This window comes from Ursus americanus, chromosome 11 (genome assembly GCF_024610735.1).
Source record: "Ursus americanus isolate L20-20 chromosome 11, mUrsAme1.1.p, whole genome shotgun sequence".
Lineage (NCBI taxonomy): Eukaryota > Metazoa > Chordata > Mammalia > Carnivora > Ursidae > Ursus > Ursus americanus.
This window is the reverse complement of record NC_142137.1, coordinates 23,037,558-23,064,982: the sequence shown is the minus strand read 5'-3', so window position 1 is coordinate 23,064,982 and position 27,425 is coordinate 23,037,558. Positions and strand designations below refer to the sequence as shown.

At 43.0% G+C, this 27,425-nt stretch overlaps 1 protein-coding gene across 4 annotated transcripts in view; it reads left to right on the top strand.

Annotated features, from left to right (window-relative positions):
- The window catches only part of PREP (prolyl endopeptidase), a 111,776-nt gene that overhangs the window by 8,770 nt on the left and 75,581 nt on the right, over positions 1 to 27,425 (top strand). For all 4 annotated transcript variants that reach the window (XM_045806975.2, XM_045806974.2, XM_087865346.1 and 1 more), the window contains exons 3-6: positions 13,597 to 13,730; positions 15,065 to 15,195; positions 17,643 to 17,852; positions 22,057 to 22,178. In XM_045806975.2, coding sequence (XP_045662931.1) covers positions 13,597 to 13,730; positions 15,065 to 15,195; positions 17,643 to 17,852; positions 22,057 to 22,178 — 597 coding nt within the window. The remainder of the gene's footprint in view (positions 1 to 13,596; positions 13,731 to 15,064; positions 15,196 to 17,642; positions 17,853 to 22,056; positions 22,179 to 27,425) is intronic.

Sequence of the window (27,425 nt, the reverse complement as noted above, 5' to 3'; positions counted from 1 at the left end):
GCTTAACCAACTGAGCCACTCAGGTGCCCCTAAGGCTGCTTTTTCAATAAAAACCAGGCAGGAAATAAAGAACATATGTAGCTCTTTTATACTAAAATCTGAAATGCTATCAGTAGGTCTTTGATTTAATCTAGTATTTAATATGGGTTATCCATTTCTGACAGTGCCTGGCATTTAAGGCTTTATCCTTTATAAAAGAATATCAGAGCAGACCTGTAGCTTAAAAAGTTCTCAAAAACCAGGGTAGGAAGGTGTTGAATCTAGATGAATCCTTTCAAGCTGTCAAGGGCCATATAATCCCATTTTATAGCAAATATTCCAGATTGTAGAAGATCCTGCACAACTCAGTTGATTCTCTGAAGTATATCCAACCTTGACATGAAAACTTGAGAGAGACTTTGTAAAGAGGAAACAGATCAGTGCTGCCCAGTAGGTAAATAATACCAGCCACATACATAATTCAAATTTTTCTAGTAGCACATTTTAAAAAGTAAAAAGAAACAGTTGGAATTAATTATATAGTACTATATTTCATTAATTAGTATTGTCAAAATATAAATAACAGGTAATCAATATAAAATATTATTAAAATATTTTACTTTTTTTTTTCGAGACTAAGTTTTTGAAATGCAGTGTGTATTTTACACTTCCTGCACGTATCCGTTCAGAGCAGCCACACTTCAGGTGCTCAGACGCCACATGTGGCTAGTGGCTATGTATTGGACAATGAAGATATATAGACCAATGTTTCATGTGAATAGAGATTAAAGAACATAGATGTTAGTAGATTTAAAAGAAAGCAGAATTTATCACAGGAATTGAAGAAGAGTTTAATATTAATATAAAAATGGATTAAATAAAGCTATATAATTCTAATTAATATCAAAAAGAAATTAAAGAAAATTTAAAAGTAAAGTAGAAATAACAGTGCTTTATCAAGATGACATGTCATTCAAAAACAACAACTTAATCACTAGGCTAAAATGTCTCCATCACTACTATTTTTATATGTTTACAAAGCTTTGACCAGTACAATAAAATATGAACCAAAATTTGGAGAAAAGAAAATAAAATTATCATTAACTATAGATTATATGATCATGTGTCTAGAAAACCTGAGGTAAACAAATGAGAACTTACTACTGATTCAGTAGCGTGTGTACAAAATAATACGTACAAAGTACAAAACTGTTAACCCTCGTATCATTGATAATGAGAAATTAACCCATTTGATGGCAACAAAAAGCAAACACTTGGGAATGGAAAAGAGATTTCACACCTCCTGGGAGAGTAATAATGCCATTTCGGAAATATGGAGATCTCAAAGTGTCAGTTTGGGGTGTTATTTCTATTAGTGAAAAGTTAGCATTTGCGTAGAATGTGTTGAATCTGCTCAGTGAAGTCGTAGATACATCTATTAAAATGTTGGGCTGTAAAGATTGCTTACTAACCTGAGAGAGTGCTTATGATGGAATATTAAGTGGGAGAAGAATACAAAATTCCAGCGCTTCAAATGATTACAGCTTTAAAAATGACCTCTGTAAAAATGAGTGTAAGAGAATATATATGGAAAGAGGAACTCAACAACAAAAATCAGATAAAGGGAAAGCTGTGGGTTGAAAGTACTTAGAGACCTAGGCATGACTCTTGAAGCATCTGAACCACGGTGGAATCTCACTGGCGTAAGTGGAACACCAGGGTCACCTTGGAAGTTTTCAGCATGGAGTGCTAGACAGGGAGGTTTGCAGTCATTAAAAATGATCTGAGGGCTAAATAAGCAGGTCCCAAAAGGCAGTTAGCTCATACTCCTTTCAACAGGCATTTCCAGCGAGTTCCACGCACATCGTGGGAGGCGGTTTGGACGCCAGTGTTTTGACACTGAGGTTAATTTGAGCCTTCAGTCTAATAACAAGTCCCCGCTCCCCCGTCCTTCATCCACTGACACTAATGTGCCTGTGGCTGGCATCCTCATGTTTTAACTTTCTAAATTTCTTTCTTGTTTCTGGTGGCAAACAAGCAATCCCCAAACCCCAGACACTGCCGTAGCTTTTTGCGACCTCTTTCTTCCTCTCTTTGGTGTCCTGACCCCTTGGGAGGTGCCCTGGTCAGATGTTATTTCAGATCTTCTCATGGGCTGTCTCCCTCTCTTCCTCTGCCTGTCCACAAGCCACTCTCCATGCCCCTTGATGTAGCTGAGCCACCTTCCCTTGTCACCACGCCCAGGAACATTTCCTGTCAGTACAGACCAGCCTCCATCATGAGCAGCCATGGCCCACTTGTCAAATCCAGAAACTTCCCAACCCTGTGTTGTTCACTGTGCATGTGGACCACACATCTGGGGGAGTCATGGAGACGTGTGTGTGTCCTGGCCAGGGGACTGCTCTGCCACTTGGCCCTGCATTGTCTCTCAGGCCCCCAGACTCTGCTCCCATTGCTTTTGTGGCTGAGATGGTGGTCTCACTGTGAGGAGTGAGTATTTGTCCTGGCCTCTCCACCCGCTGTGGTGCTGTCAGCCCACACCATGCCATTTGCTCCCCTTCCCGATAGTGGTAACTTCCTCTCTTTACCTCACTGGGCTTGCTTTTGCAGCCCCAACGTCCAGGTAGAAGCAATGTCCTTGTAAGCTCTTGAGTCTTTTGGTCTCACTCCATGTTTTGTGGCTCCAACTTCTTAGTTGCATATTCTAGAAGTCGTTACTGAGTTACTGAAGGGGAGATACACAGAGAAAGGAAGAATTTCTGTCTTTCAAGGGATAGCTGTCTTAATTGTAACTAATTGTCAGATCTGACTTTCAGAGAAACTCTGTCCTGGGACTTTGCTACAGGAGTAACTAAGTGTAGAATATCAGCGCATATACCTAAGGACTAATTTTTTTTTCTCCCTGAGAGCTGCCCAAGGCAAAATGCGAGTAACAACAGCTCCATTTCCTTGGTGGATCATAAGAGAAGAACGCTAGTAAGAACCAGCAACAACAACAAAAAAAGAGTTGTTTTTATTTATATTCATGCTTTCTGATAAAATGAAAAACAATTACCATCTGTTTCAGAGAGGATCAAAGGAATACGCAACATAGGCCTTCTTTTCTGGGACATTATTTGCTCTTCCTTTCCATTCTCCCATTGGGCGGAAGAGTTACAGGCAGCTAGCTCATTACACCTGCTGATAAGGGACTAGGAAAAGTAGGGAGGAAAGCAGGAGTCCTTCAGGCTTCCAGAGTAAGAAAGCTGGGCATGTCACCTTTCTCTTCCCCTGTCCTTGCACTATTTTCATACCTGGCAGGCAAGATTTGAATCTCAAAGGACTTCTGATCATCTCTAGGATATTGAGGTAGTCTAGAATTTCACTGTAGGTGTTTTAGTGTCACAGAGGTCAGTGGAGAACAAAGTTTAGGGAGGTCAACACCTGCTTTCAGGCATCCTTCCTGCCTATTGTGAGGTCCCTTTTCTTGTTTGCTTGCTTTTGTTTTCATTGTTAAAGGTTAACCCGAAAAGCATGTAGTATGAGGAGTTTCTGCTCTGTTCTGGTAGCAGTCTGGCCTCGATCTCCCCAGGCACTGTGCTTTTCCTAGTATGGACCCAGAGCCAGCTTGTGGAAGAACGAGCTTGGAGCTACGTGAGCAAGATTCATCTGTCCACCTGCTTTGCTGCATCAGGCCACCGTACCATCAGGCTGCAGAGCCAACAGAGTGGAAGCCTGTTCCCAGGACTTCCAGTGCTGTGAAGGGCTAGTCCAATGTCTCTGAGCCAAAAGACAGCAGATAAACTTTACTGGAAATTAATTGAAAGTATAAAAGACTGGTTTGAGTTTATGGTGTTCTTTGAAGACTTTGAATATTCTCTTTGTGGCTAGTTCCTTCATCCTGTGGGCTTGCAGGCATTCTTCATGACCCTTATGTTGGGAGAGAGTGTGGGGGCAGAGGATATTTGCCAAATGGGACTGGAAGTCAATGCAGAAATCAGAGCTCTTGTGCTTCCATTTTCTTCTGCTATGACCATGGCAGCCTACCTAGCCTGGGTTCATTTTATTCATCTATGAAATGAGTATAATCGTCATCAGTTCATCTGGCTTCCAAGGTTTTAATGACATTCAACTCAGAAAATGCACAGAATTCACTTTCCATACACAGCAGAGGTCTGTGCAAAGATGGCACAGCATGGGTCACTGCTGCTCAAAGGTCTTGAGATCTAGACCCTCAGACTCGAGTGTTTCAACTCCTTAGTCACAATGTCGAACTTAAAGACTCTTCTATTTTCATCCAGAAAACTAAGCAGGATTTTCCTTTTGAAGCCTACGTTTTTCAGATAAATGTGCTTACGTTCTGGGCATTGGTGTTTTTCCATGGAACTGTGACCTCTTAGTGAGGCTTCTGTGTTCTAAAGCATGACGATTCAACAAAGGCGAAGATTACCTTGAAGCTGTTTGGTAGAACCCCTTTTAATTGGGGCCTTGTGAACTCCACTGGCAAGGCTGGCCTGTAAAACGCCCTTCCAGGAAGCATTCATTAATGTTTCATGTAAGGACCTGGATTCAGAATTACTACTATGCTGTCCATTCTTGAGTGGAAACAGGAAGTGCGTTAGGTAAATATATTACCACATATTATCTCAGTCTCCAAGACTCGTAAGGTCTTAAATATCTCACCACCTCCTTTGAAAATGTTTACCCATATCGTACTTTGTAAACATACTTCGCATAAATCCACAATTGAAATATGTAAGTAGGGAACAACTTCCTTTTGATCTGTGGATGGGACAATCATCAAAAGTATGAGGAAATGGGGCGCGTGGGTGGCTCAGTCAGTTGAGCGTCTGACTCTTGATTTTGGCTCCAGTCATGATCTCAGAGTCGTGAGATTGAGCTCCATGTTGGGCTCCACGCTGGGCAGGGAACCTCCTTAAGATTCTTTCTCCCTCTGCACCCCCCCCCCTCGCTTTCTAAAAAAAAAAAAAAAAAGTCTGAGGAAGTTGCTAGTACTGGACTCTTTTCTAAGTGCTGCTGGACCTTTTCTTTTTCTCTCTCTCCCTCCGTGCCTTCTGTAATCAGGGTTTTGATACAACCAGCAGAATGGATTCTGGCCAACGTCAGCAAATAGGGAATTTATGGCAAGGATGAGGACCGCTCCGAGGATGGATTGAAGGGCTAGGCTTGGAACAGGCAGGAACCAGATAGTTCTAGGGCTCTGTGGCAGGAATTTCCACTTTTCACTCAGCACTGCTAATGGCATCAGTGATCTTCACTCATTCAACCCTCTGTCCCTGTTTTGTGACTGTCCTAGAAGAAGGAGTTTGATTGGCCAAACTCTAGATGTGTGGTCAGTCATTCCTTGGCTGAACTGTGGCCATGAGAAGTTTGGTAGAAGCCCTAGGGCCCCTCTTTGGCTTCTGTAGCGTCAGCTACCTGGAGTTACTGTCGACTAAGAAGGGAGGACACTGGCAAGGGAGGAGGGATGCTGGCTATCCCAAATGCCACAGGTCTGCTGGTTTCATCCTCTCTTCCCTCTCCAGGTGTGTTTGTCCCCTGGCTTTCCTCCCCTAGCCTCCGTTGACCTATGTGCCCACTGCAGCAAGCATTAGGTTAAACCGGGGGTAGGAACAGATCTGCTGTCCTACGCACGACAGATGTGGCCCCTGTGGGCATGGAATTTACATGCTAGCCCAGGTGAACTAGTGATTTGGGGGTGGGCAATCCACTTAACCTCTGAGCTGCTGGAGGTCAGTGCCGAAAGGAGGCTGAGAGACATCTTGAGTAGAGTCTGGGATGCTAGCGTCCTGTGTTCACCGTCAGGGAAAGCTCCATTTTAGAAAAGCAGACCCCAGACCACTGATGAAATGCTTTAAAGCGCTTAAATACATTTAACACTGGTACCGTCCCTGTGGGCAGTTAACTTGGCTTGGGTCTTCATCGTCTACTGTGCTGCCACGAGAAGTGCTAGTATCAGATACGGGGTGTTTGGGAAAACCATCGTAAAGAGCTAACAGCTGAAGAGCTGAAGTAACTCGGACTTCTCCCAGCCTCTCTTTCTTCCCCCCCAAACTTAGGTGTCTAAATCCATTCACCACCCCACACTGCCGTGTCCAGGGAAAAAGCACTTAGTCATGACAATCACCATCCTTGGGCACGTGGTAAAATACAAGTGCCCAAGCTGTAATCCTGGAGCATCTGATTTCTGTAGAAATCTCTGTTTCCCAAACACTTCACCAGATAACTAAGGTCCAGAAAGCTTGGGAAGACTGCCTTAGAACGCCTTTGATGTATGTGGGGTCCACTCGCAAGGAGCCGAAGTTCTAGTAGCTGCCTCGCTGTTGTTTATAGCATCTTTATAAATTGGCAGTGTTTGTGGTTCTTAATTTTTTTCATTAGGAGAAACCAAGGCACACATTAGAATAGAGACATCTGGGCCTCTCCTATATAACATTGTACAGCACTGTGGCCGTTCCAGTCAGCTGTCTAATCATGCACGTGATTCTTGGGAGTTTCAGTTCTGCCTCTATAAAATCTCACGCCTTTCTCTTCTTTTTTTTTTTTTTTTTTAATCTCTGCTGACATTGCTCGGGTTAAGGCAGGTGTTCCCACTGTGCTAGACATTTCGGTAGCTTCCTAACTTGTCTGTCTTCTAGAATTTTCTCTCTACCCTATCCCCCTTCCCCCGCCCCCCCAGCAACTAATGAGAACTGTAGAGATCTTAGAACCTGTTTATTCGTGGGAAGGCAATAGTGTAGGGTCATTTAATGAGCAGCTTCGGAGGTAGGAAAAGCAGGTTTGAATCTTTATGCTACAGTTTCATCCGGTGTGACATTGGTCATATTTTTCAACAGCTCTGAACTTCAGTTTTCTGATTTACAATTTGGAGAAAACTACTCTGTCTGGTTGTGGTGAAAGTTAAGTGATGATGTTTTTGAACCATGCAGCAAAGTGGTAAACTCAAGTAAGTGCCTAACAGATGCTTGCCATTGCCTTCATTATAGAGCAGTTTAAATAGCATGGAAATTATCTGTGTGATAATTTAGAGCTGTTAGGGACAAATTCTTCTGTTGCAATTAATTCTTGGTCTCTTTTCCTCTTTCATGGTTATTGCCTTGTTCAAATCTTCTTTCTTTCTTTTTGGATCAATTTTAGTCCTTTGTATTTCCCAGAAAGTTGCCCATATCGTCGTGATTCTAAAATTGACCAGCAGGGGGTTATCTGTAATATTTCTTATATTACTGAATTTACTCTATGGCTATATTTCTTTGTCACTTCTAATTTTGAGTTTCTATACCATCTCTCCCCTTTCTTTGATCAGTTTAGCCAGAGCTTTGGTTGAATCTGGTTTTTTCTTTTTTCTTTTTTTTTAAAAAAGAAGCAGTTTGAGGACTTGTAAGTTATACTTTTTAATTTTCTGGTTCATTAATTTCTTCTTATTTTCTTTTGTTACTTTAAAACTTCTTGATTTCAATGTTTAGTTTAATTTCACTTTCTCATATACTGATAAGGCACCATTCGTGTAGATATACCTTTTTTCAGGTTTTGCCAGCCAGGACTTGGGCAAGCTTCGGATCAGGTCCTCTTCTTTTGGGCTGCCCGTGTTCAGCTGACCTTACCTTGCTCAGCCGACTGCAGGACCCCTGCAAGAACTATGTTAAGACTTCTGATTAGCAGTGCCTGAAGCCCAGCTCATACTAGCTCATACAAAAAATGGAGCTGAGTGGCTCACATAACTGGAGGCCAGGGTGTATGTGCGTTCAGGCACAGCTCAATCCAGGAGTTCACATATTTCTGGAGGCCTGTCTCTTTGTCTTCTAGATCATCTGCTTTTCTCTGATTGTTTTGTTTTCCAGTAGCCTCTTCCATGCGGTAGGGAAAGATGGGCCTTGCCTCTTTAGGTTTTACTCAATCCTCATAGCCCCAAATCTTATAAAGTGAGATAACTTCTGTCTTCTAGCATTCATCTCTGTCACTGAAAAAGGATTCTGGTTGCTTTGCCTGGGTTCGTGACTCCTTTATTGACTGTGGCCCATAGAGAAGAATTGATGGAAAGACTCTGCTTATAAAATGAATAGGGTTCCCTTACATACAGAATGTAGAAAGAAGTTAACATAGTTAGAATACAGACAGAGGTAACATTATCTAGGACAGACAGTGGTGCAAGCTACTGGTGCCCAGAAATGGTAAAATCTGATGGATGGAGAGAGAGGGTAAGCCACAAACTTCCTGAAAACATAACGGTCACTTTCCAGACCCAGCTTTTTTATTCAGATACAGAGCACCTCACCTGTGCCAGACGTACCTCATCTGTCACAGTGTGATTGCTGTCCTTCAGGACGTGGTACACCCAGGCACCAGCACAGTCCCCCAGGCTAGCTTCAGATCCACTCCTGAAATCAGTGCTGTGGGACTAGATCAGCTCAGCTCCCCCGATGTGCGTGTGAATCATGAAGCAAGGCCTTGGACACAGCACAGGCCTCATCCTGCAGGATGTTCTGCCTGGCCCCGGATCAGCCCCTGGGTCCAGGGGAGGGGTGCTCGGAGGGCTGGCAGAGGTCACACACCCCTCCCACGTGCTATCAGCGGGCCTCCTCCAAGGTACCAACAAGAGAGAGAGCACCTCCAAATGTTTTGCCACATCTCATGAATTTTAATTCTTAATAGCCTCATTTTTCTTGTTTTCTAAGTATTCTTATTGTAGTTTGGATTCCCTCACTGATAAAATAGTTATTCAGGAGAGGATGTATATGCATTTAGCTTCTTCATGATCAGGTTTTTAGGGAGGTTTGGATTTGAGGTACCCTCTGTCCTTGCCAGGTTTCTGGTTAGTTGCATGTGTACCAAAGGACTGAGCCAAATGGTGTTAAAGTTCAGCTTTGAGTGGACTCCCTGGTAGTGACTAGATTTGAGAACAAGGCTTGACTGTAAGGTCAAACCGATTTGCACGTACGGGACAGGTAGAGAAGGTGGAGAGAGACCTGGCTGGGCTTCTGGAAAGCACAAGCCTTTGTCACCTGAGGGCAGACGGTCCCAGACAGAAGAGGTGGACCCGCTCTGGGATTTTAATATTAAAAGGCAAGCCCAATGGATTTGGGGTTCTCACCACTTGAGTTCAGTGTTTCTCCTCCTTGCGAATGAGTAATGGGTTTGTGGGGCCAGGAAGAGAAAGGCACCTCACTTAGTTGAGGTTAATGGCATCGTGGTTACAATCTGACCGAAACCAGCTTTTCTTCTGGAGATTTAAGATTTCCTTAGTTGTCTGAGGTACTGCTAATTTTTATAAATGTTCAGTGAGTACTGGAAAATATGGGACACTCTTCTCTCCCTTCCTGTCACGTTTTGTTTTTGTTTGGTAATAAATACATTCCTCATATTAGTCGTAAAGTACGTTATTCCGTTCCTTTATAGTCTTAACTTCTAGATGTGTTTCCTTTGAAGCAGCTGCATCTAATTTTCTGCTTGGCATGACCTGCCTTCAGTTTTCTGTGGGACTGTCCAGCCCTCCTGGAGTGGCCTGCTGGCCCTGGGTCCTGCAGCCTCAGGGAGGAGCTTTGCCACCCCTTGGCTTCTTTTTTATAAGCATATCCCTGCCCTTAGTCATTTCTGAATTCTGCTACACTCCCAGCAGTGACAGGGGACACATAGATGCTTCTCCCTCTGGCCTCCAGGAAGCGCTCAGCCCTTTGCTGGGCTGGGACCATGGTTTTCTGCCAGGCCTTGCTCTGACACCAGCCATTTTCTCCAGAAGCCCCTGAAAGTTGCTTTAACTTGGTCATTCATTTATATGTATTTATATTTATATAAATTTATATATATGTATTAAATTTATGTTTATATGTATTTACACACACACATTGTATATATATTTATACACACACACGTGTGTTTGAACTTTGTGGGATGTGGATAGCACCATCCGTAGTTTTTGTTGTTTATTTGGGAAAGGTGAAGGTTGATAGCCGTGCCGGAGTTGGTTTCTGGTCCTCTTGATGCCTGCGGGCCCCACTCCCCCACACCCCTGCCCCATCCTGGAAGCAGTTTCCCCTTTATTTGTTCTCCTGCAGCACTAACCTTTATTCCTGACCGACCTGTTTAATCTTACATTAATTGTGGTGTTTTGTATGTATGGCTAGTTAATGAGTAACTAACCATATGCTTCGTTTTTCTCATCTGTGTGCATTGTACTTACGAAAGGTCTTGCAGTATTTGTGGATTAAAATACGGGGCATGTGAGGACAACTTGAAGAAATTCTTTCTGAAGACAGTCAGGGTAAAGGAATCTCCAGCTTCCCACCTGAGTGACCCTTTGCCAGGTGGCTTTTCTTTCGTGAGGGTGAGAACATTTCAGATGGGGTCTGCCCTCTGACCAGGGTTTTGTGTGCACAGTACGGTGTTGTAAACTACAGGCACGATGCTCTACAGCACATTTCTAGAACTTACTCCTTGTGCATACCTGAAACATTGCTTTGCTGCTGGAGCTTCCTGATATTCGGGGCAAAATGACATGTGAGTAGGGTTTCTTCGTTTTGAGCAGGTCTTTGACACGTTCAGATCCATCCGTAGCAACACAGTCTAAACTGTTGATCTTTAGAGGCTCAGCCGCGGGCGTCACTGATGGGCTCCCAGATTCCCGTCACTTTAGCAACACTCGGGAGTGTGACCGTGGACACTGAAACTTTTGGAGGAATGAAGAGAATTCTAATTCTCCTCACCCTGCTTCTTTATCACCGTGGAAGTCCTCCAGTTTTTTTCTCTACCCTTACCCCTTTTCTCCCTTTCCCCCGATTTGTTCTAATATTGAGACCAAGAAGCCAGACTTTTTAATCCGTAAGTGACCAAGAAGGTACTTTCCTGATTAAGATATCAGAAGTCATATTGAGAGTGCATGGAGCCCTAAATTTCCACAAAGCGCTGTTACAGGTAATTTGCACATGAGAAGGATTTGCCCAAGTTATAAAGATGTGCATGAAGAAAGAACTTGAGACTTTGAGGAATTTGCACACTGTTTGGTTTTACATGTAGCTATTTGACTTGGAAGGTTATAGTCTTTAAATACTGCTCTATTTAGAGTAATTAATTGACTAACATCTGTGGGTGGGGGGTGACAAAATTGGTCACAGTAATCCTTGAATTGTTCCATTATTTAGTGGCATGTCTATGTCTGGTATCACAGTTTTCTGAACAATTGAAATGAGAAAAGCCAAAGTGTCTTCTCTTGTGTGAGCTGGCTTCTGTTGTGTCATGAGACATCTAACAGAAGCAATGTGAGATGGGGAAGCAATTGAAGAACACAGTTCCACTTTTTCAAAGGAAATGAACTGAGCCCCCTATGTCTTTTGGACCAACCGTGGTCCTACTATAGCCAGGATAAGGCCTAGATCAGCCTTAGACAAACACAAACCAGAAGAATAAGAGAAAACAAGCCTGCATGGTGTCCTCAGAGGCCCCTCCAGTGGAAGAAGAGGGGGCCAGCCGAGACCCTCAGCATGCTGGGATCCCAGGATGGGAGCCCTAAGTAGAATGTTCTGTATACTAATGTGTACGGTGACCGTTTTCCTCTGTCCCCATCCCTTTACAGTGGTCGTTCTTCCTCCTTTTAGAGACCAACCCTTTCACTTGGGCTCAGCTCTCACCTGACCACTGGCCCACCTTCCTGACCTCCACTTTTCTCCCCTAGTTTATACTTCATCCAAAGCAAGGGTAGTTTTCTAAAAAGGATAAACCATATCTGTAACTGTCTCCTTTACCAATCATAGCTTGTTTTCAGCTTTGAATGAAGATTCAAACTTCCTAACTGCTCACCAGGTGCTACATAATCTGCTCCTGCCCGGGTCTTGGCTCCCTGTCACTCTCTCCCAGCCTCGCTGACCTCCCTCCTCTCCTCCACGCCTGTCAAGCTCCCACCCCCCAGGACCCCGAACTTGCTCTTCCTCGGTCTGCCATGCTTTTCCTGTCTGCATGGCTGCTCCCTGTACCCTAGCGGACCTTCATTCAGAACCTCCTCGGAAGGGCCTTCCTGGCCACCCTCCATGGCATAAGTGTTCTGCTTCCCGGTGCTTCCCAGGATGCGTGGTGATTGACTGGTTATTAATTTTCCAAACCGATGTGGATTGATATTTTTGTAGAATGTGACAGACCTGTCACAGTGATGTCCGATTGCTTATAGTGCCCCCTCTCGGCCTCTCTGTGTGCCTCATCCCGGCCCGGCAGCAGGCAGGCACTCAGGGCCAGCTCGGCCGCAGAGGAGCTTGGTTACGCTGCCTGTGTGTCCTTGGGACTAACTGTTCTCTGTAACCTTACGGCTTGTGTTTTGTGTCCCCTGGTAGAATGTTCGCTCCACAGTGCTAGGGAGCTGGTCCTAGACTTGTCCCCCATCTGTCCACAATGCCAGGATCAGCACTGACACACACGAGTTTCTCCTTAAGTCCTTGCTGAAGCTTCAGTACCCTGATGTGCCTGTCCAGCCCCGCCTGGCCTGGGTGGGGGGAATCATGGGAGCCCAGCCGCCCTTCTCCCCTGATTGTCTGCTTTTGCTCAGCCCGCATCCAGAATCAGGCCTGGAGTCGCCCTCAGTCACTGCTACCATGACCCTTGAACAATGTAGAAGATGGAGGGGCCCACCCCCACGAGGTTGAAAATTCCCTTACAACATTTGACTCCCCCCAGATTTAACTACTGATAGCCCACTGTTGCCTGGAAGCCATAGACAGTTGACTAACATGTATTTATTTGTATGTTATATGTATTATATACCGTATTCTTACAATAAGGTGAGCCTGAGAATAAATAGTTATTAAGAAAATCATGAGGAGGGGCGCCTGGGTAGCTCAGTCGTTAAGCGTCTGCCTTCGGCTCAGGGCGTGATCGGCGTCCTGGGATCAAGCCCCCTATCAGGCTCCTCCCCTGGGAGCCTACTTCCCCCTGCTTGTGTTCCCTCTCTCGCTGGCTGTCTCTCTGTCTGTCAAATAAATAAATAAAATATATTAAAAGAAAAAAGAAAATCATGAAGAAGAGAAAATATATTTACAGGACTGTAAAAAAATCCACATATAAGTGGACCTGCATGGTTCAAACCCGTGGTGTTCAAGGGCCAATCGTAATTCCACTTCAGTGCTATGGCTAAGTCACTGTGTGACCTTGACCAGCTGACTTCAGTACTGCAGACCTCCATTCCCATGTCTGGAAAGTAGACATGGCATTGCCTTCCATCATGAGGTCGGGTAGTGCTCTTGCACACCTTGGGGTCTCCACAAGGCTGCCCCTGAGTGGCTGCACAGCTATACAGTGATATTGTAATAAAAACAAAAGCCCATTTCCCCACTGACGCTCTGAAAAAGTCAGCAAACTTCTATAAAGGACCACGTATTAAATATTTTAGATGTTGTGAGCCATATAGGTCTCTGTTAGGTTTTTGGTTTTGTTTTCCGACTCTTTAAAAACGCTGTTATTAGCTCACGTGTCATAGGAGAGCAGGCCAGGTGAAGTTTGCTGTGTAAGGACTAGTTCTTTTTTATTGAGGGAAAAATACGCTTTCATGGGTACATATCAGTGGATAACACTCCACACGGCATGTTATATCTGACATATCAATCTTATATCTGACTTGCTTGTTCGTTAAAATTTTCTGTATAGGCTTTCGTCGAGGCCCAGAACAAGATTACTGTGCCATTCCTTGAGCAATGTCCTATCAGAGGTTTATACAAAGAGAGAATGACTGAACTGTATGACTATCCCAAGTATAGTTGCCACTTCAAGAAAGGAAAACGGTATGTGAGGTTGCTTTTATTTAATTTTATTTTTACTTTGCTAATTGAATGCTTTCTTAAATCTTAAAATACAAATTCTAAATCACTTATCAGTGTATAAAATTAATCCATTATGAAATCAATTCATTTCTGCACTTGAGTATAACGGTTTTTGGTCTATTGTCCATATTCTTAAAATCACGATTAAGAAATTTAGAGGTATTTCCTAGAAAAGCAAATCTGGATCGTAGGAAATTATTGTTGTCTTATGGCTAATAATTGGGCTAGGATGATTTGTAGACAGCAGTGGAGATTTGTTTGCCTCTAAAATTCTCCTTGGCTTTTACTACTAGAAAAGCTTTTATTGTATGGATTTCTTTATCCCAGCATGGAAGGGGCCAGGATGGGGTACCTATTCGTCCACCTCTCTCCCTCCTCTCCCTTCACGCCAACGTAAACATGTTCTCTTGTTCTTTTTTTTAAGTCTCTGTGGAACCACCATCACAAATTTACTTGAAAATTTCGTAGACCCTCCCCTCCTTCACACACACACACCAGCAAAGTATGATCTACATGCCTAACCCTTCCTGCCCCTTGTTTTTGTAAATAAAATTGAAATGGCACACAGACATGTCCATTCATTTATATATGATCCATAGCTGTTTTTGTACAACTATAGAATTGAGTAATAGCAACAGAGACTGTATGGCCCACAAAGCCTAAAACATTTGCAGTCTTGCCCAATACAGAACAGGTTTGCTGACCCTGGCCCTAGCAGCCTGTCTAGGGAAGGATCCAGCATTTCATTTTAGAAGATCTGGGGCGCCTGGGTGGCACAGCGGTTAAGCATCTGTCTTCGGCTCAGGGCGTGATCCCGGCATTATGGGATCGAGCCCCACATCAGGCTCCTCCGCTATGAGCCTGCTTCTTCCTCTCCCACTCCCCCTGCTTGTGTTCCCTTTCTTGCTGGCTGTCTCTATCTCTGTCGAATAAATAAATAAAATCTTTAAAAAAAAAAAAAAGATCTGCTTTCTTCTCCATTGAAAAGAAAAAGTTACTGCTTTGTTTGATTATCCGTTTCAGTTCTAGCAAATGAAGCAGTCTTTATTTGTCCCTATTTAGCTAATATGCAGGATTACAATAAGTTATTTCAATACTTAAAACAATTCAGATACCAAACTAATTACAGGGAGGTGGTGGGGCCTTCCACCCGAGTCCCCATGTCCCTGGCATGGCCTGTTTGCAACTGAACATTTCTATGTTGTTTTTCTTTTTCTTTTTTGCTTATGTATATTTGATTGTACCCCACAAGTGGAAAACTCCAAGGCTAAATAAAGACCATCTCTGTCCCCCAGGTATTTCTATTTTTACAATACAGGTTTGCAGAACCAACGAGTATTATATGTACAGGATTCCTTAGAAGGTGAAGCCAGAGTGTTCCTTGACCCAAACATACTGTCTGATGATGGCACGGTGGCGCTCCGAGGTGAGTGCTACCCGGCTGAGCCCACAGGAGTCCCGGGGCCCTCGCTCGCAGCTGATGTTGGTGCAGTCCCCTCACCTCTGAAATACCAGACAGGAGGGACCATATTGTAGAACAGATGCACATTCAATATCAAGAAAGCTTATTTTTGCACGGGATCTTTAGATTTAGTGAGTAGCCCCATGTTCTGGTGGCATGAAACAGAACTGAAGAATAATTCACACTGGACCCACGTTAGCTTCTAGGGTGTCTGAGATGTTTAAGTATCATCATCATTGCTTCTAACATCCCTGAGACCTCTCTGTGTTTAGGAAAGAAATCTTCTACAAGTAATTTAAGCTCTATGAGGAATGTTCCAGCTATGAATGTAAAACAGGAAAGAACATTTACAAGATCTCTTCCTTGGTGGAGAGAAAGTGATCAGAGTTTTAAAATTTAGCTGTATTTTAGAATGAAAAGTAGAAAACCACAATCTTGTAGAAATTAGACAACTTGATACCCTGCTCCCTGAAGATGTCAAGTTTAAAACCCGAATCAGTAAGTTTTGCCCGTAGTTGCCATGTGTCTCCTAAATCACCTCCTCCCCGGGCCATAAAGATTGCCCTAGGTTTGTGCCATAAGCCTAGTTCTGCGGAAGGAAGTTGGCATTCACTGGTTCTGTGGTTTAATAATTGTATATCTGAGAATCATCTCTTGTTAGGATCCTAGATTTTTGTGAACTTGGCTCGGCACTTGCCCCACAGCGTCTTCTGTTTTGTAGAGAAAGCACAGGCGAAGACTCAGCCCTGTGGAGTTGAGCGATTGGAGCACTCTAGTCCTGCAGTCGATTAGGGGGGAACGAAAGGACCCTGTTCCCACGGCGCTGTGTAAAGACCCTTTTAGAAAGCCACTCAGTCATTTAGTGGTTCTTCCTCTGTTCTTCCCAAGTAGGCTGTGTATGTAAATAATGGTCCTTTATCTAACTAGTGTTGAAAGGATCAGTATTGAAAGTAAGATGCCAGCCAGCTAGCTAAGAATATTCTTCCACAAATTTGAGCTCGCAGTTGTAAATGACTGTAGTACACTGGTTCTGTGTAGGAATACACGCTGTGTAGGACACCAACCTTTGTTAAAATTAAAGTTTCTGTAACTCATCCAGAAGAACTTCATTTTAAGAGGGTCTCTGAAAGTTCATTCCAGTAACTTTTTAATGGAATGCCTGCAATGTACGGGTCCTGATAGCTGAAAAGGAAAATCAGATGTGGGACCTGGCCTCAGTCTTTGAGTTTTCTGAAGAAGATATAGGGAAGTTACAGTATGGGTAAATATACAGATTCTTTTGGTAGTATATGATTTTTTTATACATTTCAAATCAACATTTTTATTTAAATTTTTCCGGAAAATTTTCTAATTACGTATAAATAATTTATGTAGAGTGAGAAGTATTTTCTCCGCCTTGCCTTCTAAACTCTTCTCCATATTTATATACTGATGAGCCTTAATACTTCATAGGAATTATAAAGGATTAATAAGTAGGTCTTGTGAAATTTTACCCTTATTTACCACTAACAGAAATTCCATGTAAAACAGTAGGAAACCTCTGAAAATAGTTGGGTTTCTGGGGATAGTTTTCAACCCCTGGTAACATTTAACAAACATCGTAAGAGGAAATCTCCAGTGTCCGTGTCTGGTACCAAATGCTATCTATATGTACTGTATATTTATAAAAGCCAATATAAACATAGAAGATTTCTTAACACACATTCCATAGTGATTAGAACATGGACTTAAAGAATTAGACATGCATAACAGTTCATAGACGGTGTTGCTTTTCTTTTCTTTTTCGTGGTTGCTTTTGGAATACACTCTGTGTGAGCCTTCACTGCAACCCTCAGGCTTTATATACCTGGGCTTGTGCTGGTCAGACGGTGTGGACAACGTTAATCCTTGAGTGCCAGCAATACTCAGAAAATGAGGTTGTAAAGAGTGATTTCAAATAGTTTGGAATCCATTCCAAAAATTACTTAATGGCTTCCATTTAGTTCTGTTACATGGTATGTGTCATAATCCAGTCATTACTGTAAAAGCAGTTTCCTTATTCTTTTTCCCCTGCTCTTTAGAGTATAAATAAAATATGCTGAAAGTCTGAGATGAGCTCTGCTTTTAACTGAACTGCTCATTGAATTATAGGATTATAAACAAATGGAAGCGTCTTAGTGGTCATATAATCCAATACGTCGTTTTATAGATGAAGAAACTAAGACCTGGCGAGGCGAGGACACTTGTCGAAGCTCATGAGGTGAATTCCTGTGAGGCCTGGGCTCAGTCCCCAGAGTTCCTCGCGACACGTTCCTTGCTCCTGCCATTGCATGTACGGCAGAGATCTGTGTCAGGCAGCACGGAGGCAGCGGGCAAGGCTAGGGGTTGTGTCCCCACGTACACCCTGTGAGAATTTCTCCTGTGTCCCATAGGCTATGCCTTCAGCGAAGATGGTGAATATTTTGCCTATGGTCTGAGTGCCAGCGGCTCAGACTGGGTGACGATCAAGTTCATGAAAGTTGATGGTGCCAAAGAGCTTCCAGATGTGCTTGAGAGAGTCAAGTTCAGCTGTATGGCATGGACCCATGATGGGAAGGGGATGTTCTACAACTCCTATCCCCAGCAGGATGGAAAAAGTGATGGTAAGTGAAGATGGCAGGTGAAGCGCCTTTTTCATGAAATACAAGTGTGACTTCACATGACTTGAAATGCTAAACTCTACATGGAAGTTGTTTGGTGTAGACCCAGGTTTCCTCAAAGGGTCTTGTGTCAGTTAGCTTTGTTGTATGACAGATCGGCCCAAAACTTAGTGTCTTAGAATAATAACTATATTTTTTTTGCTTGTGAGTCTGTGGGTTGGCCAGGCTGTTCTAGATTAGCTGAGTTCTGTCATGTGTCTGTGTTCAGCTGTGGGTCAGTTGGCCGATGTTGGCTTAGCTCTCTCCCGTGTCAGGGGCCTTGGCTCTGATCGTCCAGCAGGCTAGCCCACTGGGTTTGTGTGGCAGCTCAGCAGAATTCCAAGAGGGAGAGTTGGAAGGCACGAGTGTCTTCGATGCCTACACTTGCTCCTGGTGCTCCATCGTGGTGCCGCGTTCTGTTGGCCAAAGCAAGTCATGGCGCCAGCCCCTGTTCAAGGGTTGGAGAAACAGTTACAAGGAACCAGCAAAAACTAGGCCATGATTACAACCAGTCCTTTACAAATATGTTAAATCTCCCAAGGGGTCATGGAGAAGATGCATTTTCTTCCCCATGAAACTGATTTGTTTAATGAGATTGAGCGATTATAAAATTTTCCTACTGTGGTGATCACATATCTTCCTCTGATTAGAAGTTACAGGTCGCTTGGTTGATTTATCTTGACACTTTTCTCATTGTAAACTTCCAGGACACACCTTCGTTCTTCTTTTCAATTATACGAAGGTCCTCTTGTGTTCAAACGGTCTCTTTCTTTCCCCTTCACGCCTCATCTTTCCAGAGAGAAAGGCCCACATACCTTGTACCTTGCTATTGCAAGCTGTCAAGAGTCATCTTCTTTGTGCTACCCCATCTCTCTACAATGACCTGCAGCATTTTCCTGTTGTCTTGGTTGGTCTTTATGAGCGGGTTTTACAATCCCTTTGCTGGAGGTTTGGAGCCGAGGTACAGAGGCTCAGCTGCAAGGCCTGGAGCTGGCAAGAAGCACAGCTAAGCCAGTGTTTTCTGCCACATCTGCTGTCCCCTTATCATGACCTGCTGTATCATTCTAATCTTTAGATATGCTGGCTTGCTTTTCTGATTTCCCCCAGTTGAACTGAGAATAAGACTATAATGCTCTTCATCTCTTTTGGCAGTGTTCAGCTTTTGCTGCCTTTTCATTAGACTAGTGCAATACTTTTTTTCTTAATTCACCAGTGAACTACAAGAAGAGCTGATTCAAGAGTAGGCTTTTTTTCCCCCCAAGGCTGTTGGCTAAAGAAAGACCTCTGTGCTCTGTACACCGAATTAGCCGCCCGTGTTGTAAGAGTGGTGCTGAGTTAGAAAATGGCTACTTCCAAGTTCTGGGAGACCCAAAAAGTATTTCACTGGCCATTTCTCATTAGAGAACAATGTTATTAATTTGCGAAAAACATGAAAATTGTTATTTAGGCTCAGCTTTCAGTGGCAAAAACAGTAAAGATTAGTTACTGTGATTGATTTCGGAAGGGTAGCATCTTCGCCCAGCTATAATTTGCTGCCCCCTTGTTGTGAGGACCTCAACAGCCTTTCAGGTTTGTGATGGAGGAACTTACCAATGAGTTTAAACAATTCTGACCATGTGCTTCCCGGAAAACCCATGGAAAATTACCAAGTGCTGTAAAGCTTTCTTTTATATTATAGTGTTATCTTCTTTTTCATTGTCCTGAAAGCTTAGTACCTTCTTATAATGAAAAAAAAAAATAGTTCAATCTCATAACATCTGAAATCAACAAATATGTGTGAATTACTTCCAGGGTGATACCTACCAATACTTAAACTCTCTCTCCTTTTTTTTTTTTTTAATCTTTTAGAGCATTTTTAGGTTCACAGCAAAATTGAGCAGAAAGTACAGAGATTTCCTGTACAACCCCTGCCCCCACACATGCAGAGCCTCCCCTATTATCAGCATCCCTCACCAGAGTAGGTACAATCGAGAACCTCCACTGACACCTCATAATCACCCAAAGTCCCGAGCTTGCATTCGCGCTCGCTCTCAGTGTTGTATATCCCACGAGTTTAGACAAACGTAGAATGATGTGCGTCCGCAGTTATAGTGTCATACAGAGTTTGACCACCTCATAATCCTTTGTCCCACCTGCTCACCCTCCCTGTCCACTAGCCTCCAGCAACCACTGTTCTCTTGACTGTCTCCATGGCTTTGCCTTTTCCCAAACGTCATGTCGTTGGAATCATACACTATGTAGCCTTTTTAGATTGGCTTCTTTCACTTGGTGATATGCATGTCTTTTCATAGTTTGATAATCCATTTCTTGTTAGTGCTCGATAGGATTCCATTGTCTGGATATAGCATAGTTCCTTTATCCTTTCACCTGTTTTGTAATCCATTCACCTCTTGAAGGGTATCTTGGTAGCATCCAAGATTTGGCAGTTGTAAATAAAGCCGCTATAAACATCTGTGTGCAGGTTTTTGTGTGGACATAAATTCTCAGATTCTTTGGGTAGATACCAAGAAGTGTGATTGCCAGATTGTACTGTAAGAATATGTTTAGTTTTGTAAGAAACTGCAAGACTGTCTTCCAGAGTACTAGTTTGCGTTCCCACCAGCAATGAAGTTCCTGTTGCTCCACACCTCACCAGCATTTGGTGTTTCTATTGTTCTGGATTTTGTCCATTCTAATAGGTGTACACTGGTGTATTATTAATTTGCATTTTCTTGGTGACAGATGATGTGGACCATCTTTTCATATGATTTTTTGCCATCTGCATTCCTTTTTTTTTTTTAAGGAGAGAAAGTGCACACACGCACAGGGGAGGGGCAGAGGGAGAGGGAGAGAGAGAATCCCAAGCAGTCTCCACACTCAGCCGTGCGAAGCCTGTTGCAGGGCTTGATCTCACCACCCTGAGATCATGACCTGAGCCAAAATCAAGAGTCAGACGCTTAACCGATAAAACCACCCAGGCGCCCTTGTATATCTGCTTTAGTGAGGTTTCTGTTAGGGTCTTTGGCCCATTTTTTAATAGGGTTGTTTTCTTTTCTTTTCTTTTTTAAATTTCAAGAGTTCTTTGTAAATTTTGGGTAACAGTCCTTTATCAGATATGTCTTCTTACAGATATTTTCTCCTAGTCTGTGAATTGTCCTGTTCTCTTGACAGTGTCTTTCACAGAGCAGAACTTTTTTATTTTAATGAAGTCCAGCTTATCAGTTCTTTCTTTCACGGATCATAGCTTTGACATTGTATCTAAAAAGTCATTGCCAAACCCAAGGGTCATCCTGATTTTGTCATATGTTATCTTTTAGGAATTTTATGGTTTTCCATTTACATTTAGGTTTGTGATCCATTTTGAGCTGATTTTTTTGAAGGGTGTACAGTCTGTGTCTAGATTCATTTTTCTGCATGTTGATATCCAATTGTTCTAGCTCCATTTGTTAAAAAGGCCGTCTTTGCTCCTCTGGATTGCCTTTGCTCAGTTGTCGGAGACCAGCTGACTGTATTTCTGTAGGTCCCTTTCTGGGCTCTCTACTCTGCTCCATCGATTTACCTGTCTGTTCTTTTGCCAATACCACACTATTTTGATTACTCACAGTAAATCTTGAAGTCGGTTAGGGCCAGTCCTCCAACTTTGTTCTTTTCCTTCAATATTATGTTGGCCATTCTGGGTTTTTTCCTCTTTCTATGTAAACGTTAGGATCAGCTCATCAATATCCACAAAATAACTTGCTGGGAATTTTTATTGGAATTAAATTGCATCTATAGATCAAGTGGGGAAGAATTGACATGATAATATCCAGTATTCCTGTCCATAAACATGGAGCATCTCTCCATTTACTTAACTCTTTTGATTTCTTTCATCAGTTTTGTAGTTTTTCTCATATAAGTCTTATACATAGTTTATTAGATTTGTACCTAAGCATTTGTACAGTATCATTAACTATTACTAACTGCGGTCACCATGCTATGTATTACATTCTTAATGATAGTATGTTTTTAATTTCAAATGCCACTTCTTCATTGCTGGTATACAGGAAAGCAGCTAACTTTGCATATTAGCTTTGTATCCTGCGACCAGGTAATTAACTTTTTAAACATTTCTAGCATTGTACAATACGGATGGAATAGATTTTCTTAAAATTGCCAACCGCACTTCAGTATGCATTTTTAACTCCTTCAGGTACAGAGACATCCACCAATCTCCATCAAAAGCTCTGTTACCATGTGCTGGGGACCGATCAGTCAGAAGATGTTTTGTGTGCTGAGTTTCCTGATGAGCCTAAGTGGATGGGTGGAGCCGAGGTATGGAACCACTGTGCGGTTGCCCGCAAACACCATGGCACACGGGTTGTGCATATGGATGCTCTTGTTGCGTGATCTTTATGGTTGTGATAAGTCCTGTGAGTGAATATTCTCTTGTTAAAAGTATCAGTATTCAAATTATCTCTTAATGGTGAAGGTGGTAAACCTTTTAACTACAACCTCAACATAAAACACTTAATACTAAAAGTAGTACATGCTTATGGTTAAAAAAAAAAAGTTGAAGTACAGAATCACATAAAGCGAAACATGAACATTTAGGAATTCAGAATCTTACATCTCAGAGGTGAGAAGAGTATCCTTCCAAAAAATTTTCTTTGTGTAAGTGAGAATGTGGGGAGAGAGAATGTGTTTTCCTTTTTTACACAGCTTTCCTCTTCGTGCATATTGTTCACTTGTTTTTACGTTAAAACGTGTATTTTTAGACATTTTCCCATCTAATAGATATTCAGGTATTCCTTGAGGGTCTTGACCATAATCAAACTATATTTGAAGTCTTTGAAGTTACTGGCCCAGATTTTATTCTGTATCTTGAAAATCAACTGTGAAAAAACTTAGAGATGCTTGGAGTAAAAATTTAACTCTTGTTAGTTCATTTCTGGGTACTAAGAAATATTTTTTAAAGAAAAGCATTGTGAATCTTTTAACATAGGTGGGCTGTTGGCCCATTTTTAATGGGAATGAGAAATCCACTCGAAAGTCTTTAGCTCATGGAGCCACTTAGAACTTTGGTTAAAAAAAAAAAAAAAGGAACATTTGATATTTCAACTTGAGCTTCTGGGTCTGGTTCCCTGGGGGTTAGAATATGAATCCACAGTATTTTAGTTCATGTGCATTGATAGACCTTATTCCAGATTGTCCTTATATTTATTTATTTTGTTTCCCTAGGCCAGGGGTTGGCAAACTACTGCCTGCCTTCAGGCCACATCTGCCCTGCTGCCAGCAGTTGTAAATAAAACTTTATCAGAACACAGCCACACCGTTTGTTTCCTGTTATCTCGGGCTGGGCTGCCTTCAGACCGCCATAGCAGGGTTGAGTAGTTGCTGCAGAAGGCCCCGATGGCCCACAAAGCTGAAAATATTTACTTTCTGGCCCTTAATAGAAAAACTTCCCAGACTTTAATGCAGCGTGTTAAAAGTGAATTTATAGGACTTCTGTGACCTGAAACTGTGTCCTTTCTTCATGCTTTTTCCTTCTCACTGAAGTGTCTCCCCCCCCTCCCCCCGGAGTTTCTTGTGTAGTTACTATTGTCATTTTTCTCACCTATTTATTTTTAATGGCTTTTCTGACTCTATTTATAGATTGTTTCTACTGTTTTCTTCTTAGTTCAGCTTCTTCTCCGACCTTCGTCTTCTGGTTACTATGGATAATAGGTGTTGGCTTATAAAATAATATACATTTTTACTGTCATCTGAGTGAAACAATGAGGGAGATAAATATGCTACCAAACAATGTTTTAATGTTAGATCATGTGTATCTCTTTTTGGAGGGAAGGTATTGACAGGGAAAACCTAAAATAATATATTTAATAATCAATTTTATTCCCTCTGGATTCTTCATAAAGTGAAAGACATACTTTTTTGGAGACATTTTTATGCTTCAGAGCTAATAATTTCATTATAGCAGACCTATTTTAATGAAGGTAAACGTATTTGGTTGATACAGTAACATGGATACTGAAAATAAATGCCAGAATATTTATATAATTTAGCATATTGGCCTAAAAGGAAACAAGCTTTATCATACAATATGCGTGCAACTCAAGTTGCTTGGATCTCTCTTAGCGTTTGGTTGAAGCAATTAGATTTTTTTTTTTTTTACTTCTGAATTGTGGTAAAATATACATAACAACATTTACTAGTTTAATCATTTTTAGGTACAGAGTTAAGTGGCATTAAATACACTGACCCTTTGTGCCACCATCACCACCACACCTCTCCAAAACCTTTTCCATCTTGCAAAACTGAAGCTGTCACATTAAGCAGTAACTCCCCATCTCCCTGGCTCCCCCCATTCCCTGGCAACCATCCTTCTACTTTCTGTCTCGCTGTGTTGGACTATTCTGGGTGCCTCGTACAGGTGTCATCGTAGAGTACTTGTCCTTTTGTGACCGGCTGTTGACGTAGCGTAAAGTCCTCGGGTTCGTCCTGCTGTAGCATGTGTCAGCGTGTCCTTCCATCGTGGGTACACCCCGCGGTTTACTCATTCATCTGTCGACGGGCACTTGCAGTGTTTCTGTAGCATTATTGTCAGCAACCAGTTTTTAAAAATACAGTGAGGGGCGCCTGAGTGGCTTAGTCAGTTAAGCATCCGATTCTTGATTTTGGCTCAGGTCATGATCTCAGGGTCGTGAGATCAAGCCCCGCGTTAGGCTCCTTGCTGGGCGTGGAGCTTGCTTGAGATTCTCTCTCTCCCTCTCCCTCTGCTCCTCCCACCCCCACTCGCTTGCTCGCTCTCCCTCAAAAAAGAAAAATACAATACAATAAAAATATAGTGGAGATACATATGTATTTAACATATGTATATTCAACTCTACTAGGAAAGTGAAAAGAAAAACATTTAAATAGTTGATATGATCCTTTTACCATTCATTAAAAAGATGCTCACTCTGTGTAAATTATCTAATATAATCTTTACCAAAGCCTCGAAAAGGAGGTGATCATTCCCTTGCATGCACCAAGTAAAATGCCTGCCGGAGAGATTAACTTGCAAGTCCGTGGCTGGAACTGCCTGCTGAGTGTATTAGACTCCACAGCCTGTGTCTTCCTAACCACATGCACTTGGCCTCTCTGGTCAAAAGGAAAGAAGTCTTGCAGCAAAGATTGTTGAAAGGATGGCAGTGACTGAAGCCATGCATCTGTACTGCCCAGAAGTGGTAAAGTTGTTAAGAAACTAAAGGGACATATATGGTGAGTCCTAGGGAACTTTGTGTTGGAGCAGAGCCTTATTAGTGAATTATACAGAGGTAGTCTCTGAGGAAACCAGCAGGCCTAGTAAGCACAGACTGGTGTAGTCTTCCTTGAAGCTGTATTCCAGCTACTTGGGTGGTCTTGTTACAACAGGTGACCCCCCACCAGGTGCCGGGGTTGGTCGCTTCATAACCACGCACTGATGCGTGTGCTGCACTGTTGTTGTATTTTTTCAAGTAGTTGCTTTAGGGATCATCATTTTGAACCCAGTTTTGTTAATACCTCCAACACTTTCACAGTGTCTGAATGGAGAGCTAGTGTTACAGTGATGGTGTACTATAACAGAAATTCGGAGATTTTATCCTAGTCGTGTCCGTGCGGCCTTGGGCACACCCCTTCTCTCCAAATCTCTCTCCTTCATTTCCGCTGGGGCTTTTTTGGCTCTGAAAGTCTATGGATAGAGGATTTAGCGCAACATCTCACCGACCCTGACGCAGGCTTCGTGGGTGAGGAAGTAGCTGCTGGATGTGGGAGCAGCTCGGGCTTTGTGGGTGTGCCTAGAGGGGCCCGAGGGATGGGTGGCTGGCTGAGCGTGTGGATGTGCGTGGATTTCTCCGGCGAGCTGCCATTCTCCTCCCTCTGGGCCATTGCAGTCCAGGGTCACTGAGGACTTCCCTTGGTATGCTAGACACTGTCTCCTTATAGATGCCTCCTCTGCCTTCCTGCATGGACAGGTCTTCTTGCCTTGAGCAGTCCGTCATGTACAACCAGGAAGCAGCTCTAGTTTTTCCGTCATTGCCTGTGACAGCATCTGTCCCCAGGACGACTAACTTCCATCCAGCAGAACCCATAGCTTTCTGGACGTTTTTGGGTATTAGAACTGTTATGAAAGATCCACCGCAGTCCAAAGCAAAATATCAGTCTCTCCAATTTACATGCTTCTTCCCTCTGTCCAGCTCAAATTTGGTGAGCCCATGGGGGACTGGCAGGGGAATAGGAAGTACTCAACCCCCTGCTTGGTGGTTGTTTTTTGTTTTTGTTTTTTTTCCATACAAAGACTTTATTAAAGATAGCCTCAAACTAGTACAGTCCAAATATCCATTATCAAGGGCATGAATGAACTAATTGTGGTACATCCCTACAACAGAATACTACTCAGCAGTAAAAAGGAACGAGCTGTTGATAGACTCAACAACAGGGATGAGTCTCAAAATAATTATGCTCAGTAGAAGAAGCCAGAAGAAAGGAGTACACAGGAGTACAGAGTGTTTGATCCTATTTATAGAACACTCTGGAAAATGCAGCCTAGTCTATAATGACACAAGACAGATCAGTGGTTGCTTGGGAATGGGGGTGGGGAACAGGAGGGAGGAGATATGAAGAGGCAGGAGGAAACTCCGGAGGGTGATCAGACTGGCACAGTGGAATTGACGTTTTACAGGTGAGGCCATTCTGAGCAATGCCAGCGTGTCCAGTTCTCTCCCCTCAGTGACTCATCGTGGATTAGTTTCTCCGGCGGCCGTGCAGGGCGGAGGAGTTGCAGGAGGGAAACAGGATTCTCGCCCCTCTGGAGCTCTTTGTCCGTGTGCAGTTGCCACAGTGTGCTTGCAGTCATGACCGGCATCTTGGTGCCCGCTCCTGCAGGGCATCCCTTTGTAGTGAGATCCCCTCCATTCTGGGAACCTGGGTGCTCTTCTCTGCGGTGGATAATAAACTCTCTGGCTCACATTTGTGTTGCCTCCTAAGGCTTCTGCTCCCAGCAGGCTTCCCTCCGTAGCTCCCCTCTTCCATCCTTTCTCTGCAGGGACCTTTCAAGATGACCGGGGGGAGGTGCCTTCCTGGTGTCTCTTGTTCTGAGGGAAGCGACCTCCGTGTCGCTCCATCCTAGAAGGGCGGGTGCTGGTCCCTGCTGCTCTCCTCACCTGCCAGCCCAGGGCCTCCTCCCTCAGTCCCTGCAGCTGCCTCATGGCCCTGGGGTAACTGAAACCTATCTAGAGGGACAGTGCTGTCAATTATTTAACATAGACTATAAGGCTTTACCTGGACAGCAGGATTGTGGGAGAATAGAAATTGTCATGTTTTAGAAGATTCTACTGATACAAAAAAAAAAAAATTCCCTTTATTTTAAAGTAATCCCAGAGCATTTGGGAGCGGGGGAGGGGGTGGGAAACAAGGAAATCAAGTATTTTGAAGCACTTTTCCCAGCAGAGGGTGCTCTAGAATGAAGATTCTGAAAATGTGTCAGGCAGTTTTAGAAGGGATCAAGGAGAAAACGCCCGGCCTTTTTGTGACTGTCTAGCTGAATTCTGTATTGAGAAC